The sequence below is a fragment of the Amphiprion ocellaris genome, chromosome 7 (assembly GCF_022539595.1).
Source record: "Amphiprion ocellaris isolate individual 3 ecotype Okinawa chromosome 7, ASM2253959v1, whole genome shotgun sequence".
Classification (NCBI taxonomy): Eukaryota; Metazoa; Chordata; class Actinopteri; family Pomacentridae; genus Amphiprion; species Amphiprion ocellaris.
The window spans coordinates 30,129,926-30,145,902 of record NC_072772.1 but is presented as its reverse complement, the minus strand read 5'-3'; the positions used below and the strand labels follow the sequence as shown (position 1 = coordinate 30,145,902).

Below are 15,977 nucleotides of genomic sequence, written 5' to 3'. Positions count from 1 at the left end.
CCATCATGAATATGGCAGTGAGAGATCAAACCAAGCTATAGTGTTGGATGAATACATTAATTCGTTCCCATAGGAAACTTGGAGAACGCTATCTTGCAGTAGTTGGCCCAAGAGATATTTATTTGTATTTATATATATATATATATATATATATATATATATATATATATATATATATATATATATATATATATATATATATATATATATATATATATAAAAATATATAAATAACTGCATATGCATGACACATTTAAAGTATTGAATATTTTCATAATGCACACTACATAAACAGAACCAAATGTTTACTGAAATGTAAATATGGGTTTGTGAAAATAGATAGGTAGCGACTGTGTGGTTATCAAGGCAAACACAACACTAACATTCCCTAATACGATGGAAGTTCAACTGCAATACCAGCATCTGTTTTGTGCCTGTCCAGTGCTTGTGGAAGTGACTGTGTCAGTGGAATGCAACCAGAGACGAGACAGATGGCTTTGTTTGTCATTTTGTAAGCTCCAGAAAGACATTCCTTTTGATTTGTAGCACTACATTGACTGGCAAAATGGAAAGAGAGTCAGTGCGTGTTGCTGAACGATCGCAAAGTCACCAGGCAGGGTGTTGTTCCAAGTGTCCTAGTAATCATGTCTTTGTGAGCCCCGTTCTTTATCCCATCCGTCCCTGAGGCCTCTAATGGAAAATGGTTGAAGAGGCTCCCCCTCCCATCCTTAAAGATTTACTTCAGCGCCTTCGTGGCATCTATGATATGCAGAGTATTGGACATGAGCCAGAGAAGAGCCTCCTAATTTTGTTTTGCTTGCTTTTCAAACTTTGCAAACACTGTGCAATGACACTCAGCCGGCTGCTGCAATTGGCTGCGAAATGAAGACAGGTTGTAGGAATAACAAGGTACTTCTAATGAGATGGCCACTGGCAGTGACAAGCTTTGTCTGTGTTCCAGTGATGCCACTGACCTGTCAAAGAGTAGTGCACTTTATAGCATTGCCCATTTTGTCCCGAGCACATGTTGTGCCCTCCTTTCACTTATCTCTTGGCAGGAAGTTGGGTCACGCCATGTGCCAATTAGGAAACAGAGGTACTGTAGTAAAAGACTTCTCAGCCAATCTGAGGAAGTCGGAGCTTATTGCTGTGGGTCATCTGCCACAGCAATAAGCGCTTCTGTCCTCAGATCATAGTGCTTTCCAACTATTGCACAGTTCAAGGGAAGCTATGATGAGAAGAACACTTTTTCTCAACTTACTGGTCAAAATCATGAAATACTGTGAGCATCTACAACAGGAAAACCATCCTGAAGCTTTTCAAAACAGTCAACATGGAAGACAGTTTAACATATTCCTTGGACTGAAAAATGTTTGAACCATATGGTTAGGTAACATCTTTCTAAAAACCTCTAAAGTGCTGTTAAATATGGCAGCCATTAATGTCGTATGTTATGCTAAACTGCATTTACACCTTTGTATTTTTTTTTAAATCTCAAAATGATCATTTTAATCAGACAAAATTTCTAATTTACTGTAACTGTCATGATCAATTTTTTTCTAGCACCTGCTTTATGTCTTTAAAGCAAAGCATTGTAAAAAAAAAAATACTAATAATAGCACTACAGAATATGTGTAAATGTCAAAAATCAGCAACACACTCTTGTCAGTGTATCACCGTGTTTTTTACCAACAGGTTATATCTTGGCTATTCTATTTCCTTCCTTCACAGTTAAAGTGTATGTTAGAAGTAGGGTGTAAATGAAATGGAAATTCAGCCTTTTCTGAGACATCATTACTCTCATGCTGCAAGCACTAAAACAATAATGAAACATCATGTACAACTGACTTGTGTTCATACTTTGTTCATGTGTTCATGAGGTTGTATATTTTCTGCTTCATCTCATTCTGTTAATTTCAGTTTATCCAAATTTCCATACTAACTGTTAAAGAGTGTTTTCTCTTGTATCCCTGTGGTAAAAACTGGCTGATTTTAAAGAGTGAAATTGAAAAAGAAACAAGCTGAAGTGGATGTTAATATAACTTGACTTGTATCTTACATGGATATTCTCATCATGTCTTTAATAATTATAGAAATGATCAATATGTAGTTCAATATGCAACAAATCTATCCACATTTTCACTCAACATACATAAACTGCAGCAATTCCCTTCTCACCCACATCAGCTCAAAGTCAGACCTGGGTTTGTCATTTATGAATGAAGCTCGCTTGTTAACATGTGCATTACTTCCTGATGAACAGCTGCCAACTGGATGTTAATAAATATATGCAAGCATAAAATGGAAAAGTGTCACTCTAATGCACTGTTACAATATACAGCCAGCAGTGCAATGTTGCATGCCATGTGTGGAAATCGCACTTGCTAACTTTCACTAAACACCAGTAATGATACAAGGATTTTCATTTGCTTGAACTGACGCTTGCCAGTAACAGAAAAGCAGATATTGCTGGCTTGTTTTGCATTAATGCAGTACATGCAACAATATGTTGGCACATTTGTAGACAAAAAGCAGCTTGACACTGAAATAATACTGTTGCCTAGCAGGCCTAACCTGAGTAAGCCTCATGGTGCGTAAGTACAGGATCTGAAAAGAATATTGGGTATTGTAAGATTTAATTAAAAGAACAGGAGTTTGACTGAAAGCAGGAAAGGAGTTTTTTGGCTTTAGAGTAAAGCCTTGGACATTGAAGCAATTAATTTATAGAACAGAAGTTGTTGAACTTAAGTGTTTTTTGATCTATAGATACAGCCAATATGTAAGATATATACATTCACATTAAGGGGAGTGAAAAAAGTTCCTTGTGATTACAGACACATTTTAAAGTAACAGCAACACTGGCAATATCCTAGTGGGATAATGGAAAGCCAAGTCAGACAAGGCAGCATCATTCTGAAGTACTGAAAGATGTACAAAAACCTAACATCTGTGCTGCAAAGAAGCCTTTTCTGGGTTGGATGATCATGGAGTGAAACATTTTCTGGGGCCCAACATCATTGTCCTTGGCTAGATACCCAGGGTGAATGGAAGTGAACGCAGGAGGATACTGATGACCTTAAAATGGGAAACATATAACAAATGTGCTAATGAGCAACCAACCACTGAGAAAATAGCGCCATCTTAAACTCCCAACCTTTTACCACTTCAAAATGTGCCGTTTTACACAGCTGTGTAAAAATAAAACTGTGCTGCAAGTCAAAACATCTGTCATGAGGCATAATTGGGTTCATTAGGCATCTCACCCAGAGTTCCCAATTACAGGCCTCAATAACTAATTGCACTTGAAATTAAATGTATTTTCTCATCAGCCTTTAATTAAATATGGCCCTCATTCTTGATTGGAAATTCCTATCTTAGGGTGAGGTTTGGTCTCCAGCATGTTTACTTGTGGTGCATCAGAAGATGGTCAGAGTTTTGCAGGGTATAATTATATAGTCTGATTAAGCACCATCGGGCTGATGGGGCTCTTTGGCTTTTGGCCAGGTCACAAGCAGAAAACACATACTGTATCTCTACTTCTTCAGCCAAACCACACTCCTACGGCCAAAAGTAAGTCAGACCAGAATATGGTCAGTGATTTAAAATTGCTGGACCTTTTACAGAGCAGCGACCAGCCAATTCATTTCTAAAATCAGCATTGTTCTGAATTTCGAATGAAACTATTTAAATGGCTCCGGTGACAAAAAAATGAATAATCAGATTTTAGTTCGTTTGGCCTCAAGGAGAAGCAGAAATGATAGCTTTTGTGATTGTTATAGCCTAATGCATATCTTTAACAAATGTCCTCAATGAAGAATTAATTTATCTCTGTGATGAAAGCCACACAGAAGGCTTTTCTTTCATTGACTTCATGCAAATGAACTACAATGTTCTCACCATCCCTCTATTTGAATTATTTCTTTTTCTGTATGAGATTGAATTGAACAGTAACCATTTATATGTTAAGCAGGTATTCACAGTCAATCAGATGTATATTATAGTGAGAAATATATTAAAAAGAACAGAACTCTTTTTTTTTGAACAACGAACTTTCATTACCTACTACAAAAAAGTACTGTTAGCTTTCTCATGTCGATCACCACATCATTTTACCTGTCTTCTTTTACCTCACTGCAGTACAGAAACCTTATTATCCCAGTCCTGTTACTCCTTTAAAATGTGTTTTACCTTTTCAAACCTCTGGTTTTCTTAATCATATCCTCAGTCCCAAACTTAGCCAAATCCATAGCACTACTTCAGCTATCATGTTTTTTTTTTTGTTTTTTTTTAGCTTAACAAGAACCTGTTGCTATGTTACTTTAAATGTTTCAAACCTCTGGAAGAAACTAACTTCACACAGCTATCTGCAATCCTTCTCTTACCCAGATCACACTGTTACTGCGGATGCTGCTGGTATTGCTGGTTGCTGTGAGCCTCTAAACTCCCAGGTAGCCTTTTCTGCTCTGCTATCATTGATTGATTTAGCAATAGTGAGTCCACTTCTGCCTTGTTAAAATGTTGAGAAAGGTTGTTTTGGGAAGAACTTGGACAGAAGTAACAAAATCTCAAATTCTCTGCAATGAATGAAGTTAATTATTTAAATTATTGGCAGAGCAACGGGTTGGCTGGAATATCTAGAAGAAATAAATTAGGTATAGACTGATTATCGGCCTGGCTGATTATTGAGGCCAATGTTTGGCATTTTTCCAATTATCACTATCATTAGTTTTATTGATCCATTATTGATAAATTACATGTGTCACTCTGTGGTCTCAGAAATGTTTCTCAGACTGTAAAACTGAAGAAACACACGCTGTTGCCATAAACCAGGAAATTAGCTTCTCTCAAAGTGGCAAAGGTTGTGCTAAGGGCTAGAAGCTAAGTTAGAAGGCAACCACAGATTACCCTGAAACAAAGTCTGGAAAACAATAATTAATAACGCTTTAAGATCTGGACCTTAGTTAGCAATAAGAGTGACAGAACAGTAAAAGATTAAGAGCCTTATTAATGAAGAAGCCTAGTTATGAATGACAGGTTCTCTGCAATCAAAAGCTGTAAAAACATTACATTTAACGTATATCAATTCCAAATAATGGTTATCTGTCTTTCTTGATTACCAATAATTGGCATCAGTATCTGGCCTGAAAAACCCAATATTGGTCGATCCCTAAAATAAATATCTAACATGAGCAGTGATAGCCAGACCAGAAGAATCTTCATAAAATCAAAGTAATAACACAGAGCCGGGACCACACTTTAATATGTCTCTAAGAAATATGGTGATATCACAGAAATTACTTGCAACATCCACCGACATTCTTATTTTCAACTTCCCTTTTTAGTTTTTCACTTTATCAAATGTTCCTTTGACCATTTGCAAGTGCAGCACTGTGTAAACACGTTTGCATGTAGATCACACAGACAAATAGGAGACTGTATGATCTGATATAAATATCAATCCCTCAGGGGATGACAGCAGTCAAAATGAGCAGAACTGATTTAATAGCATAACTTAGCTGATAGTCCCTACCCAGCTGGGACCTGGGAACGCTGGTCAGGGAATCTTAAATCAAATAATATGAATATTCTAAATTTGCAGCCCTCTCCTGTGTGATGGCTGATGTCTTTTTAATTTATTTCCTATCCAGCCTATTCACAAGAGCAAAGCACTGGGCTGCCCATCTGCAGATTCAGTCAACCCAATCTATGAATGATAATGTTTCTTCGGACGAGTTGCGTGGGCGAAGAGTCAATCTACGAATCCCTATATAACCAGGCTCATATAAGACGCAGAGGACAGTTTCAACACTATTAAAATGGATGATAGAGGGAACACAATAGAGCATGGACTCAGGTTTAGGTGAGGGGTGGGCAGGGGGCGGACCGGCAGAGCTACCCATCCTGGAGTGCCGGAGCATCAGAGGTGACTCACCAATGAAATAGGCTAACAGGAGCAGCAGTGTTACTGAGATGAGGATGGCACTGAGAGCAGCACATTTCCAGTTGCAGTGCTTGTAGGGCTTCTTCAGGCTGAAGGCAGGTCGAGAGAAGGTGTTTCGAGGCAAAGGGCGTGGGGGAGGCGAGTACACCGTGCTGGAGGTCAAAGGGTATCCTGGGGAAGTTGTGCAATACATTGGCGACGTTCCACCTGGTTTGAACAGGAAGTGCCTGGGAAAAACACATTTCGACGTTAGATTTAACAGAAACACAGTTTTCTCAGGGATTGTCCATCATCATTATAGTGTGGGTTACTATCTATCCAAGTGCAGTCCCTTCCGCTGGTAAGTGATTCTGTTTCCAAGCACATTCAGTACTGTTACCACAGTCATGCTTCTGCTAGATTAGTGAAGAGACTAAAGCATACTGGGTTGAAACAGTTGAAGCTATGAATCAATATTAAATCTAATTTACGGAACTAGTGACCGCAGCTGGCTCTTGTTTACGTATTCATGCCAGTGTGAGAAGAGTAATTCCCTGTAACAATGTTTCAAAGCTATCCAGAGGCGAGATATAGTATATAAGGTTGCAGCATGGCGCTGAGCAGATTTATTCGCCCTTGAAGAGCATGGCCGGTTATCTCAGAAAACATGTGTAGAGCTACATGTCCAAGTGCCGTAGCATCAGCCCATCAGAGAGTCAGTGGCAGCAGCACTGTTGTCAAGGCCATTTAAGTGACAAGTGCATAAGAACCTCCCGAGCGACAGTGACGTGAACGTGATTGAATGTCATATTACAATGTATTATGTGGAAAGTCACCGAGACGATATTTTACTTATAAATACCAATACAAATCTCTGACATCCTATTCGAGCAATAGGATATAACATGGGCAGCTGTGTTTCATAAAGCGGTCATGTTTAACATTAATCGAAAGCAATACAACCCAACAATGCGACTTAATGCAAATTGTTAGTTGTATTAAACAGGGAAGGGACGAATACAGCGAGGATGCTAGCATTGCAGGAGACATACACTGATGATTGACAGTGTTTCAAAACAGAGGATGTTTGATGGAAAAACAGCACAGGCATCAATTGTTTTCATGGCAAAGCAGATTCTGACACTAGTCTGAGCCAGATAGCAAACATGCAACATACCCGTCGTTGTACGAGGCATCATGGCGTGCTGATGCCAGAATGTCCATCTCAATGAGGTTGTCCTGTAAAGTCTCTAGGAATGTCTGCTTTGCTATGTTTCTACACAACAGGTGGAAAGATGGATATGAAGCTAGTATGAGATGTGCGTGCAAGAAACACAGAAATGCCAAAAAACAGTTTGTGATCACCAGGCAACATCAACAACAACTGACAAATGGGGATCAAGGTGGACAGCATGGGACAAAGAAACCAAGGCCCTTATGGAACTATTTCTACGAAGGTGCGAGACAAATAACATCTATCTCTCTTGTTCCCCTGCCATACCTTGTTGAGTACGAGCCCTGCCCTTCTCTGCAAGCGTCCTGCTCTTCTCTGATAAACATTAGAGTATTCTGGCTCCTTTAAGGTTGTGATTGGAAGAAAACAATGCATCACTTAGAAATAAGGACCTTAAAGTTAATTTCAGACTTATTTTCATTTTTAAACACAAATGAACTGAAGTGTTTACACTGGATAGTACTCTTGCATACAACAGTTTGTCATTTAATGGTTGCAACACTCCAAAAAACACATTTTGAGTTCATTCTTCAGTTTCTAGAGGCTCATGTCTCATTTCTCCCGTAATGGTCCCCCCCCTATGAGAGCTCTGTTCCATAAGGAGATACTGCAGCGATGCAATGGAGAAATGAACTGTCCACATGCAATGGGCAGGCTGAACACGTTCAGTGGTACAAGAGAAAAGGCTTGTTTTTGATCCCTGGCCCTTCGAGGCCAGCAGTGAAGTCTGTTCATAGTCTCTCAAGCTTGTGTTCTAGGAAAGAATGCAACTTTTAATGAAGAGAGAGAGCGATGGTTGGCAGAAACTCTAAAGAAACTGGTGAAGCTGGATAGGGCCAACCAACCACTGGCATCTCTCCAGTGGCAAGGCAGGATAAGATCTACCAATGCAGAATTTATCAGGGCCATTAAACTTCACAAAAACGAGGAATAAAAGAGGCACCGTGATACTGTTACCTAAGTGAAAGTGACATTTAATATTACGGGTCCATGTGGACACCACTAATGGTTTCAGTTTCATTATTGAAAATTTGGTAGTTGATCTTTTTTCCATGATAATAGGTTATAAAGACTACATACATGGCTTCATCTGCACGGTTGCCTCTCCTCGCCATCTGTTTTGCGCTGCACAGGGAATACCTGTGCAGGATTAACTGGAGCTGGATGATGTGTAATCATTCATTATACAACTAACTGTCCTTCTACCAGCTGAAATTGATTCTCATTTTCCTGTTGACTGAACCGTCTCACAAAAACTGAAGGAAGAGACAATAAGTCTGTTCATGACTGGTTGTTAAAGCCATGCCAAATTAGCTATTAGCCATTCTCCTGTCAACAACAGTTTCATTTATGGCAAAGTATTTAATACTATAGACCAGTGGTTCTCCAAAGTGGGAGACAGATGCAAGATTTATCAAATCGTTGTTCAGGAAAATCTATTGTTCATTGTTCAAGAAAATATATTGTTGACATATACACAAACAACATTATATCTGTACATATATTAAAATGACTTTTTAAAAAAACTGTTAAACATACGGTTTTGTTGGAAGTAACTGCAAGATAATTCATGGTTGCCGTTAGTAACACAGCACACTTTCTGTGATAGAAAGAGATGGTGAATGAAGGTCAATTTAAGGTGACTGAATCTGAGCAGAGCAAAAGCAGTAAAATACCCCAGAACAGCTAAAAAACAAGGTAAAAATCGATCATTGTCACTGCTGTACTGTGCTCTCAACATCGTACACGAGGAGAAACCACCTGTCAGTGATCAGAACAGTGAGCTGTGCTGTCTGTGTGAAGCAACAGAAGGTCTGCATGTCCCATTAGTATATCTTTTCATCTTTGGTTTGTCCTTTTACATCTTAAATGTAAGCTAATTTACATTTTTTAAATGAAAATAACACATTACATTACTTGCATTCGTTGTTTTTTTAAGTTAAATCTGCAAAACGTCTATTCTGAACAACTGACACTGGGTCAATATTAATTCAGTGTAATACATTATATTGGGTTGTTGATTGGCAAAGAGCCCATGACAGACAATCTCCTTTAAAAACAGAGGACCACTGCTATAGATAATAGTGTGATCTCATTTGTTTCATTGAATGGCTTTGAATAGATCCTAACAATTAAATCAGCTAAATGAAGAGTATTTCATCCATAATAGCGCCCTTCAAAATCAAGGTTCAGGAAGGGCTTATTTTCTAAAAATCTGTTCACCTGGTGACAGTGAGAAGTGAGGTTTTGTTTACAGAATGTTTTCATCACAAGCAGAATAATGCGATCATTAGGAAAGTTGAGATAATTCTGCCTTGGTATTCGTGATAATATACTACCTTGCAATAACACTACCAAAGAAATACCAACAGTTATTCCCTTTGTTACAATAACACTTGACAGAGCTACTTCACACAAGGGCCTCCTATTGAGAAATGAGCTGGTGAACTGAATGCTGATTAATATGAAATAAATAAAACTCCTGGCTGAAGTGGCGGAACTATGAAGCCTGCTCACGGGAGCCTGAATGCAATTTTGCATTATCCAACGTGATTGTAATTACTCCACTGTTTAAACTCAATAGCTTCCACTGTTAGGACTGCTAATATTAGACCCCAAATAGCTTTTCTCTTGTTTGCCACAGAATCGTGTTCATCACAAACGTAGGCCTTTGCCCCCAGCAGGATATTTTCCATTTTATTGCTCCTTTCTAGCACTGTGGTAGCTTAATATGGAGCAGACAGCATGAAAAGCTGAGTTCAATGGCACCAGCTCAAGCTCAATCTTACAGATGCCAACATCTCTATACATTGTCAGGGAGACAAGGAACACAGTACCTTGTTTCCAGGGGGATGTTGCTGTTGAGTAGCCAGTTGTCATGTGCGCTGCCAGAGTCTTGGCCGCTGGCAGGACCCTCCGGTGGAGCAGAGCTGTCTGTGGGCGCAGGACTCGGGTTGCTCCGCGGCGTGTAGTTGCCCCTGTTCAACGAGTTAATGGAGGCTGCATGGTGCTGATGATTGGGCGAGTGAGAGTGGGAGAGCGGTAGAGGAGGCGTCCGCAGCCGAGAGTGATTCTGAAAGGCTCCGTCTGAAAGCAGAGAAGGGAAAGAAATAAAACACGTTACAGATATTTTGGAAAGAAGAACCATTCTATTCATTTACTGTTTGCTTTGAGGCCCTTTTGGAGTCTTGGTTACGTTTGAAGGAGCCATCAAAGGCACACAGACTCACAGCCAGTTCGCCAGCACAGCTGAACTACCACAGATCCAATGAGGATGCACGTTGCAAAAGGTTTGTGAAAGTGTGCACAAGAGTGTTCGCATGTGCTCGCTAGCTGGTGAAGACAAATGAACTGCTTATTTAGCGCCTTATGGTGCTATTTCAATCCAGTGAACCCCAACATTCTCAAAGATGATTAGCCATAGTTTCACCAGCAACAAATAAATTAACACCTAAGCTAACGACTCTTTTCACTGACAAGCTACAAAGCCCTTACATGAAACTCTCTTTAGCAAAAGGGCCTCTTCAGCTCATTACTTCTCCTAACTGATCTCTATCAGAGTGTGTTCTCTGCCTCCCGAAGAGACCTGTGACAGTTTACTCACATTAGACATTGGCTTCTGTGTAAACAGATGAGCTGGCCTCTTCCTGAAACTGGCCAACTCTTTGGGCCTTTTCTAGATATCCATTTAGCCAGAGAAGGAAGCTTCACCATCTTGTAGTCTTTTTATAGTTACAAACCACAGCTTGTTTCACTCTCAACTTCTCTTCTATAACTGTCTCTAACAGCTCAGTAGAAGCAAATGTAAGATTTGAAACAAAATCACTAACCATCTGCCATGATCAGATTTGGAATGGCTATTTCTTATAAATCAGGGGATTTTAAGCCAATACATATAAAGTCTAGAAGAAGAGATTGTACTTTGTGGTCCTATATTCACGATTTGATACTCGCTGTACCCCCAAAAGATAGAGGGCCGACGTCTTTGTGCACTCTGTATCCATTTATTTCCACATCTTCTAAGCCATTCATCAATCAATGAACTCCTGGCTTTCCACAGAGTGGCTTTCCTTTATAGCAGTAAGCCTCCTTTATTTCACAGATATCCACAACACTAAATTGCCAATTTACAGCAGAGGGAGCCGAATACAGACACATGCAAGGTTTATTTTGTATAATCAGCTCCTTCATTAGCTCGATACTTACTCATGCCAGTCAAGAGGCTTAGAGCCATTTGAGATTTTTTAGGGGTCAGAAATACGAGGCTCTCATATCAACACGTGTCAGTCAAGGCAGATTGATCAGCTTTTCAGGTGCAGCTCTGGTTGCATTAAGCTTCAAGCATTAAGCTGCCTATTGCTATTGCATGAAGGGGGAAGGGAGCCCCTTTGTGTTCACAGGTAGTGTGTTAATGAATGAGTTGGCAATGAAAATCAAGAGAATAGAGTAGCTCGCTGCATTAAATCCTTAAGCATGTCTCTTCTTGTTGGTCGGCAAGTTAACACGTACCTAGTTTTTAGAGTTTCTATTCAGATTCTGCACTATCTAGTAACCATCGCCAAAAAACGAAAGGGCTTTAATTTTCACCTTCAGACTCATTTTTTGAATCTGGCTCACTGCCACATAATCGGCATATTTTATAGGAGGAACTGCTGAAAGAAATTATTTCATTTATTTTTCCAGTGGGAGAGAGAGAGAGAGAGAGCAATATCATGCATTAGTTGCACTGACAGATGGTTCAGCACTAAGTTCCATACTTTTGAACAATGCCGGCCTCGTAATTAGCAGACACACTGAGAGCGAGGTGCACTACGGTCCTGATCAACAGCAGACCGGTGTGAAGCAAAAACCACACAGCTGCTGATGGCCTCCCTCCTGCTCAGTAATGTACCTGATCCCCAAAACCATTAATAAGGTTATGCTAATTCAATACAGGGACAGCAAAGATGCGCAGGGAAATATATCACAAGGAGAAATGCATCGCTGCACTGGAAGGCATTCACCGCTCAGTAAACAAATACTTTACTTCCTGTAGCCTGGCGATCAAGCAAATCTGGGGTCACAAGTAATTAATTTACAAACACTGTTTTAAAGAACCATTCGATAACATCAAGTATCACCACAAAAATAAATCGACACACATGAATAAACTTAACGCAAAAGAATAATTTACCGGAACTCCACAGTATGAGCTTGCATATACTGTTTCTGTGTTTTTGTTTGTCCCCTGCATGGAAATATGTGGCACTAGTTATTGAAATATCATAAAACAACTGTTGCAAATGAATACACACTATGTACTTGGAAAATGCACATTAAAATTTTAATATGTAGCCAAGACTTAGACTACTTGAATATTGAGATTTATTTATATGAAAAAAAATCTAGCTCAAAAAGAAATAGTAAATTGAATGAAATTGTTTAAATGTCTCTAGACCATAATATAACTGTTGCACATCTTTTGCAAATGAATACACACTATGTATTTGGCAAATATATATTTTAAGATTTTAACAATATCAGAATATCTAGCCAAAATCTACACTACTTAAATACTGATTTTTTTAATATTTACAAAAAAAAAGCTAGATTAACAATTATTAGTAAACTGATTGTATCTGTTTAAATAAGTTTCACAGAAGTGTGCGGAACCTGTTGTTTATATATCTAGACCATAATATAACTGCTGCATAATTTTTGCAAATGAATACACACTGTGTATTTGGTAAACACATAGGGTATGATCCTGGTAATTTTAGAATATCCAGCCACCATGCTACTTGAATGATCAGATTTTTTTGACATTAAAAAAATTCAAAATTCAAAATGACTAGTAAACTAAATGTATCTCCAGTTTAAAGAGGTTGCACAAAAGCATGTGGAACTAGTTGTTTGAATTCCAAGACCATAACACAACTGTTGCACAACATTTGCAAATTAATACACATTATGTATTTGTGAAATACATCGGGTATGATAATGGTAATTTTAGAGCATCTAGCCACCATGCTACTTTGATATTCAGATTTTTCTGATGTTAAAAAATTCAAAATTAAAATAAATTAGTGAAATGAATGTATCTCCAGCTTAAAGAGGTTGCACAGAAGTATGTGGAACCGGGACTATAATACAACTGTTGCACAACAAGGTTATGGTAATTCTAGAATATCTAGCCACTATGCTACTTGGAGATTCTGATATTTTATATTAAAAAATTCAAAATTAATGAATAGACTGAATGTATCTCCAGTTTAAAGAGGTCGTATTGCATATTGAAAAAGCATTAAGAATAATTCCTGGTGGGGACTCTTATGTATTCTAACATACAGGATAAGTGTATGGATGTTTTCTCACTTGTAACATAAACAGTCAGATTTCAATTCAATCCTCATTTAAATCAAGTTTCCTGATACAACTGCACTGAGTCAAACACCAACATGTTGTTCTGTGGGAAGTTTATGTTTATGACCTACAATATAATTTTCCATTAAAGAGGCAAAGTAGGGACACTTTATCATTTTTCAGCAATCGCACAGCATAATAAAATACATAAAATAACTTCCTACATGTGGTCCCCTCAGACTGCTGCAGTGTCTGCAGAGAAGTGCTGCTGAAACTGCCAACTTCCCTTCCCTGCTTATTTGCATATAAACCATCACCATTATAATACATAGTAGGACATGTTCTACATATAAAGAACAAGATAAGCATTTCGTACTGCTTTAAATTCACTACCCGACAGTATGCATGCTTGCCCTTGCCCAACCACTAACCCTTGGAAAGCCAGGTAAGTAGCCAACTGTTATTTTTTGTGGAGATGAACAGAAAGACAAGAGACATGGCTGGTTATGAGACAAAGCACCGAGCAACACGACCCCCACAGATGTGGTGATTCAGCAACAATTATTCACCACTATCCAAAGGATGAAAAAATAAATGGTTTTCTATTGACCTGCTTTGCACAACAAAATTGGCAAGAATGGGAGATTCATTTGTTATCAGAGAGACAGAGAAGGAGGACTTTGCTACAATAGGCAAACTTTCACATGGCATTCAAAGCAGAAGCCTGAAGATATCCATTCAGTCTGGGAATGTGGGGTTTTCATTTTTCTTTCTAACAGATGTATGCACTGTTTAAGGCCTCCTGATGCTTTTCAAAGTAATTAAGGCAAATCCACTTCATTAGCTACGACCTCATCCCCCACCCTGAGAAATAACAGGAATGTGTGTCTCATGGTGAGATGGTTGAAACATTCAAGAGATTTCACGACAAAAAAACAACAAACAAAAAACAAGATATTTCTAAAACTTGAAAAAAATTCAATACATTGAAATGTTTTGTTTGTTTGTTTTTAAATGGAATAATCAACGAGTTACTACTTTTGGTAAAGTTGAATTTTAGAAGTATTTGTTATATGTGTGTACTGGAATAGAACTGTAAATAGAAACACTGTAAATAGGAAAAAAAAAAAGGAAGTGTTTCGGACCATTTCCAGATAACATTATCCAGATGGGTAAAGACAGGACAGGATTAAATGGTAACTAGCTAAATATCAAAAAGTATTTCTCTGGAATTTCAAAGTCTACCTTTGAAACTATGGGTAGCAGTAAATCTATGTTTACTTGGATACCACATGGCAGCTATTGTATGTATGCAGCACTATTATTTTTACAGTAGAAGCAATCAATGTAACATTAAAAAAGCTGTTTGCAGAGCTGCACAAATCACCATCAAATTAAAACTGAATACATTCATCAAAATGAATCCAATCAGAAATGTATTAATATTCAAAACCTCCAGAATACCTGCAGTGGTCGATATCCACTCAAGAAAAATGTTTTACTGGCTTTATTTTTGCCCTATTTAGTTGCATATGCAGCCTCCATATGGAGGTTCTTCACTTAATTTGCCACCCTGTGCAGAGTCCAGGGAGAGGTTCTATTTCTGAACAAGGACAGTGGATAAAATCCGCAGCACTGATGGTCACACCTGATGAAATAAAGTGATATGACATGCCCCTAACACCCGATCAGCGCACTGAGGTGTGAGCCATTCGATACAGAATTAATCAAAAGCTATCCAGCGCCCAGATAAATCATTAAATCTTGCTTACTGCTACATCCCCTATGGCTAATCACAGGAGCAAAATTTCCAGTTGAGTACCATTTGTCTATAAAAAAACAAATAGAATTTGTCATGAAGGCAGTGGAGCTTCACTCTCTCTCTCTCTCTCTCCTGGCTCTCTGAAGCTGGTTCTCTCTGCTGGCCCGACTGTTTCTTACACCATTAGAAAAGTCTGAAGGGAAGACACGTGGGAATTCTGTCTTTCCTGGGCCCATTTGAGAGGTAACAGGTACCACAAACAACACATGGTGGGTATAACACTCAGCTCTCCACTGTTTCTCTCTATAGGACAAGGGGAGGAATGCAAACCTTCATTAGGAAGTGGCAGAGGGAAAATGGGCTGTTTATGAAAGAATACAACATCCACAATGCAGTGCATTTTTGTTCACCAACAAATGAGGTATGAAACTAGCAAATAACAAGTTTCATATATATACGTGTGTGTGTGTGTGTGTGTATACATATATATATATATATATATATATATATATATATATATATATATATATATATATATATAAAAACATAATGAAAAAACTGTTTATTCCATTCCCAATCTATTAGGACCTGTGCTGGCATATGTTTCTCTCTCCCTTTCTGAGATCAAATTGATTTTCTGTCATTCTTTGAGCTGCCTTAGCAGGAACAAGACAAGTGGTTATGTATGCGCTGTTCTGTATGTCACTCTGCTGCATATC

At 38.5% G+C, this 15,977-nt stretch overlaps 1 protein-coding gene across 15 annotated transcripts in view; it reads right to left on the bottom strand.

Annotated features, from left to right (window-relative positions):
• tenm4 (teneurin transmembrane protein 4) overlaps positions 1–15,977 on the bottom strand; it is a 155,652-nt gene that overhangs the window by 73,963 nt on the left and 65,712 nt on the right. For 6 of the 15 annotated variants that reach the window (XM_055012080.1, XM_023262741.3, XM_055012081.1 and 3 more), the window contains 4 exons: positions 9,992–10,241; positions 7,422–7,496; positions 7,098–7,196; positions 5,933–6,168 (listed from right to left, as the gene is read on the bottom strand). In XM_055012080.1, the coding sequence (XP_054868055.1) occupies positions 5,933–6,168; positions 7,098–7,196; positions 7,422–7,496; positions 9,992–10,241 (660 nt within the window). The remainder of the gene's footprint in view (positions 1–5,932; positions 6,169–7,097; positions 7,197–7,421; positions 7,497–9,991; positions 10,242–15,977) is intronic. The other 9 variants (XM_035944706.2, XM_035944708.2, XM_035944707.2 and 6 more) reach the window with 3 other exon arrangements.